Raw genomic sequence first — 6,024 nt, 5'->3', positions numbered from 1 at the left:
AGGTTTCTTCTGAAGAACAACTCATGCTTAAGGTTAATAATTCAGGTGCTTAAGAACTGGCCAGTAGGAATTGCAAGCCAGTACAGTGTATTCAAATAAAGCCAAGAAACAGAGCCATGTTGGGACTGGTGGCTTTTGTGAAGATGGTTAAGGGGTGAAAAGGAACTTTTATTTAGTGGATATTTTGATTTTAATCTTCAGTTTTGGAAGTGCGAGTCTCACAGTGTCACACAGCACTGTCCTGTCTGTGGGAAGAAGGTTTAAGTAGACCTGCAGAGAATGTTTACACAGTGAACTAGTTGTTTAGTCAAATCATTGTCCATCTCTAGCCAAGGACACGCTGATCTTGGTGTTGGTGCTCGTTATCTGTTTCTCTGACAGAAAACAGCAATCCTAACTACAATCGGTGTCTTGGAGGAGCCACTGGGGAACGCTCGTCTTCATGGATCTCGTCTAATAGCTGCTCTGCTCCACACAAACACTCCCAGTATTAATCAGGAACTATGCAGACTCAGTACCATGAATTTATTACTTGTGAGTAAACCAGTGTGATGCTGTGACTGGGGAGAGGGGGAATCACTTTGCCCTGGGAACAGTTTTGCTTTCCCTTCTGTCTGTTCAGTGCGAGCTGGTTTGGTTCACGTGTGCCAGTGTCTGTTTTTCTGATCTGCTGAAAGCAGGAACATCCATCCTCAGAAGAGCTTTTGTCATACAAGTGTCATCACTTGGTATTTTGAACTGAACCTCATGCTTCACATTTATTGTTCCAGTAGTTCCATCATGTGTGTGCAGAGTACTCTGGTTTTGAGGAAGCTTGGGTATGTTGGGTTTCTCAACTCTCCCGAGACCTGAGCTTTTTCTCTAGCTGTGAGCAGGGACCTGTTCTGAAAACTGCCACTACAGTCTGGGCAGTCTTTCAGAAAATTATTTTTATACTTTGAAATTATTGAGTTAATATGTTTCTTGTGATTAAGTCAGCCACAGAAGAGATAACCCCTTTTTTTTAGTGTGTCTGTGTACGAGAGGATTTCCAGTGTGCTCAGTTTATTGGAAGGTATCGATTACAGCAAAGCAAACAGGGCACATGCAGCTATAAGCAGATACTGCAGCATATAAATAATGTTTTTTAGTGGAATTGCTGATTAAACAACTAGTCAGGCACTGTTCTCATATCATTTGATAGTTAAGAATGGGAATATGTATCTAGAGTGATTTTTTTTTCTCATTTTGTTCCAGGACTTATTTTTTAAATACACATGGAATAACTTTTTGCATTTCCAAGTGGAATTGTCTATAGCAGCTATTCTCTCACACTCTGTGCAAGAGGGAAAAACTACTACTAATGACCTAGAGAGCAAAGAAGAGGTGCTGAATGGAAATGTGGCCACAGAGAACTCAGAGACTCCAGAAAACAATACCGAGAATATCATGGTTACTCATGTAAGTCTGGTCGTGTCACCTGAGAATTTTAGACTGATTGGTTCAACATGAATATTCATTAACAAGAAAATAGCATGTTCAAGGGCATGGAGTTTATTTCAAAGGGTCTAGATATAACTTGTGGCAATTCTGGATGGAAGTGTATTGGGTTTTGTATCTTTAGGATCCAATTACAAAATAAACATACCACCCATTTCATTTAATGGGCTTCCTATTTATTTATATTTTAATAAAGATGCATATAAACTTTGGGCTAAAAAAAATAATAACTACAACCAGCAAACTACATTTTAGCTTCTGTGTTGCAGCCCTGATGATGAAATTGGTAAAATGACAGCAATATTCTGCATTGCTGCTCACATGAGGCCCAAAAGCAGCATGAAGGTGTTTCTAGGTATTGCTGTTTTCCCTAGAGCTTCTGAGTAAAAAAAATTGAGAAAGAAGAAACTTGAGCCCTGGGGGAAGATAAATGCTGAACTTTAAGTTCTTGTTCAGTCGGAGTGAAGGAATGAACAAAAGTAACTCCAGTTCAGAACAGACTTCCTGAGGCATGAGTCTTCCTTTGGCAAACTTCTGAATTGTTCTTCCTAGCTCTCTTTTTTTTTCCCCTTTTAGCTGTTCCAGAAATGCTGCCTCGTGCAAAGGATATTGGATGCCTGGGAAGCCAACGACAAGATACAGTAAGGGATTTTGGGTTCAGAAAGCCCTTGTTCAAGGGCAGCAGATTTTAAATATTGCTTTGAAATATTCTTTTAACTATTTGGATCATTTATCTATAGGATTATCACTATTTGGATATTCTTTTAACATTTTGGATCCATGGGGATTGGAACTAGATGATCTTTTAGGTCCCTTCCAATCCAAACCATTCTATGATTCTATGATTTACAATTTAATGGTGTCTAAAATGATTGGGATTTCAGTTGTGATTTGGAATTAGGATTATTTCATAGAATCAAAGAATTGTTTGGTTGGGAAAGACCTTTGAGATCATCGAGTCCAACCGTACCTGTCCACTGCTACACCAGATCTCTGAGCACCTCATCATCATACATGTTAAAAAGTAAATTCACCAAATAGGCAAATCATTTGAAAGCATGATTTTTTTTTTTTTCAGATGCTGATAACATCTCAACCCAAATACACAGTGTGGTTCTTTCTTGCTTTCTCATGAAATTAGTTACATAGCATATTAACCTTTTAAAAAATCTATAATTCTATTATCCCTAGAGTGAGTAACTGCATGGAAGCTGATGTGGGCAAGCATTTTTGCCCCAGATTTGCCCCACATTTCATATTCTAACTTTATTTTCTTAGATTAGAAATTACTTACCTCACTTAGATTTCTCCCTAACTGCACTGATTATAAGAACTAAATAATTAAAAAAACCTAAAACATATTAAAGCTGATACATTATTTAGGCTTCTGTTTCTTTGTCCATCTCAATGTTTTGGTCCTCCCTCACTATTTTGAGCTCCTTATGACTTCAAAGTGCTTTGTAATCCCACTGTAATTATTTTAGGCTTACTGTCAGGCCATAATTGGTGGGTTGGGTTTTGGTTTGATTTTTTGGTTTGGTTTGGGTTGGGTTTTTTGTTTGCTTGTTTGTTTTTTTTCCCCTCTTGCAACCCCTTGGGCTTACAAATGGGCTTGCAACCCTTTGGGATAACGAATTTTGCTGATAGTTTTATTGCACAGCTATCATTGTGCACAGTTCTGTAGGTAACAGAAATATCTGTGGTTGCTGCTTGAGAGTTTTCCTAATTAAATTAGATACGAACTAGAGCTCATATATATTTAATGCCAAATAGTTCCAGTCACCACACTGGAAAGAATTTGAATGGCAAGAAAAAAATACTGAGTTAACCAAAGATATCTCAGATGGTGGGCTTTAAATTTGATGTTATAGGAAAGTTATTGTAGGTACTCAGTGAAGAGTCAAGTGTTGAAACCCCAGGGTCAGGGATTCCACATGGAGAGCTTGGGAATTACATCATCAGCAAGGATGGTGGTGATAGATTTTCCTGTTGGGAGATGGAATTTCTCCTTGAGTTCTCTTCTGTTTTAGTTATTCCATGTGTTTGTGATAAAGGACTTTGTAACAACTAGAACTGAACTTCTAGGTAACCCAGCTAATTCTTTTGCTGCAGTCCATTTGATCTGCCTAGGTAATTAGAATTTAAAATACAGTAAGACTGGTCATCGATGTGAGTTGACAGGAAACAACAGTTTACTGTAGCACGTCTTTTTTTTGCCTTCTCACTCACATAAATGTAGTAAGCACTAATTGTGGCCTGGTTGCTAAAAAACATTTGAAAGTGTTGAAATAAAAGTTAATTTTGCATGTTTGCTGCCTGTGTTCCAGCAGCGTGTTAAGGACTGCTCAGAATAAGTGTTGTGTTGGTCCTCCTGGAGCACACAGTCGGAGAAGACAGATGCAACATCACTGTAGGCTGCTTTTATCACCATACACATTCAATTTTTGAGAAAGCCAAGCTTTGGGGTTTGCTGGAAAACAGCCATTTTTATTGGGAGCAGTAGGATGGTGCTGCTGACCATGTCAGGGCTCGTTCCAACAGCTCTAAGCCCTGAATCTGGGGTTCAGGTGCTGACCTTACTGCAGGACACATGTACAGATACAATTTGTATTGGCTTTGTGCTGTGGATTTTCGTAAAGGAACATGTGGAGGGGTAGGACAGGTTTTTTTTTCCAAAACCATCTTGTCTCTTCACCTCTGTGTGTTCAGCTCCAGCATTAGGAGAAAGCACGAGATACTTTCAGTAGAATCTTACCATTTATAGAGATTCAGGAGGTGATCACAGTCTGGGTTGGGTTGGAAGGGACCTGAAAGCTCCTCCAGTTCCAACCCCCCTGCCAGCAGCAGGGTCACCTTCCACTATACCAGGTTGCTCAAAGCCTCATCCAACCTGGCCACAAACACTTCCAGGGAGGAGCAGCCACAGCTTCTCTGGACAACCTGGGACACTGGCTCACCACCCTCACACCAAACAATTTCTTCCTCACATCTCAGCTCCATCTCCCCTCTGCCACTTTCAAGCCATCACCCCTTGTCCTGTCACTCCCTGCCCTTGGCCAAAGTCCCTCCCCAGCCTTCCTGGAGCCCCTTCAGGTACTGGGAGGCCACTAGAAGGTCTCCCCGGAGCCTTCTCTTCTCCAGGCTGAACAGCCCCAACTCTCTCAGCCTGTCCTCACAGCAGAGCTGCTCCAGCCCTCGCATCATCCTCCTCTGGTGGCCTCCTCTGCACTGGCTCCAGTAGCTCCATGTCCTTGTGCTGTTGGTGGCCCCAGCACTGGAGGCAGCACTGCAGGTGGGGTCTGAGGAGAGCGGAGCAGAGGGGCAGAATCCCCTCCCTCCACCTGCTGCCCACGCTGCTCTGGGTGCAGCCCAGGACACGGTTATTGGCCTCTGTGCTGCCAGCGCACGGTGCCGCCTCATGTTGAGCTTCTCATCCCCCAGTGATGATTACACTATTCAAGGGATGTGAGGGTGGTAAAGAAAGAAAAAAAGCTTTTCAATGTAGCTGTAAGTGCCTGTGATGGATGGGGAGAGCTGCTGCTGTCTGATGGTTTTGCTGTATCCAACCTCGCAGCTTTGACTGCCACCCCAAATGCCCCAGCAAGGGTAGGGAAGAGTTTACACGAGCACTCAGAATTAACTCTGATGTATTTAGTGTCTTCCTCTCACTTAAGGAAAAGTGAAAATCTTTATTATGTGTTGGCTCTGTTAGTGTCTCAGAGAGAAAGCTTTGTGTTACACCTGGAGACTTAGTAACATGGTGGGAACTTCTCATCCTGTTTGTAAGGGGTTTATTTTTGTTTAGTTTCATTCTGACCCACCAGTTTTATTTGTGGTGGCTTAAGTTCACCTTGCACTCTCCTTGGGCTACATCAAGAAGTAATTATCTCTGAATTTGACTTCAGGACTTGGGCTACATTCATGTGAATAATGTTCCAATGAATATTAGTATTGTGTGTCAGAGTTTTGTCTGAGCTTCTTTTCAGCACCTGCAGGTTTAAAGGCAGAAATGCTGTTTCTAAATGCGGTGAAATTTCTCCCCTGTATTAGGATTTACATTTTTCTTCCCAAATCTCATCAGTCCTTCTTTGGATATTGTGGGAAGTGGAATTGTTTCTGACTTTTCATCCCCTGATTTTTAGATTGCTGCTTTGCTATCCAGTGAAGGAGAACCAATGAAGATTCAAAGAGAAGCGACTTAAAGACTGCTTGGACTTAGCGTTAGCTTCTTGGACTTGTTTTATTGCAAGGGAGAAATCTGGTGGTTGTAGATGAGTGTCTTTTGTTCTCTTCAATTCATCTGCTTAATACTTCAATTGCAAGTAAAATTCAAAAGCTTTTTCAGTAGTAGTGCTGTAAATTCTTATTGCTGAGAGTTTTCTTTAGTGAAAATCATAACCAGATTATTCATTTCTGCACTGCACTTCCAGTGCACCCAGTTAGCTCACTCCTTGTGCCTGGCTTAAGTGTTCTCTGGTGCACTGGAACTGAGTGATCCCTCCCCTCTCAATATTTCTGGATCAGCACCAGTGTGGCCAGTAGGAG

At 41.5% G+C, this 6,024-nt stretch overlaps 1 protein-coding gene across 1 annotated transcript; it reads left to right on the top strand.

Annotated features, from left to right (window-relative positions):
* Positions 1 to 381: 381 nt before the first annotated feature.
* On the top strand, positions 382 to 2,120 carry LOC104531833 (serine/threonine-protein phosphatase 6 regulatory subunit 2-like; the record flags this gene model as incomplete). Its single annotated transcript, XM_010176843.1, has 3 exons — positions 382 to 534; positions 1,237 to 1,440; positions 2,056 to 2,120. Coding segments are annotated over 3 exons (422 nt in total), but the record flags the coding sequence as incomplete, so codon positions are not given.
* Positions 2,121 to 6,024: the final 3,904 nt, after the last annotated feature.

This window comes from Antrostomus carolinensis, unplaced genomic scaffold (assembly GCF_000700745.2).
Source record: "Antrostomus carolinensis isolate BGI_N321 unplaced genomic scaffold, ASM70074v2 Scaffold15121, whole genome shotgun sequence".
NCBI classification, from domain to species: Eukaryota; Metazoa; Chordata; class Aves; order Caprimulgiformes; family Caprimulgidae; genus Antrostomus; species Antrostomus carolinensis.
This window is presented reverse-complemented; position numbering and strand designations above follow the sequence as displayed.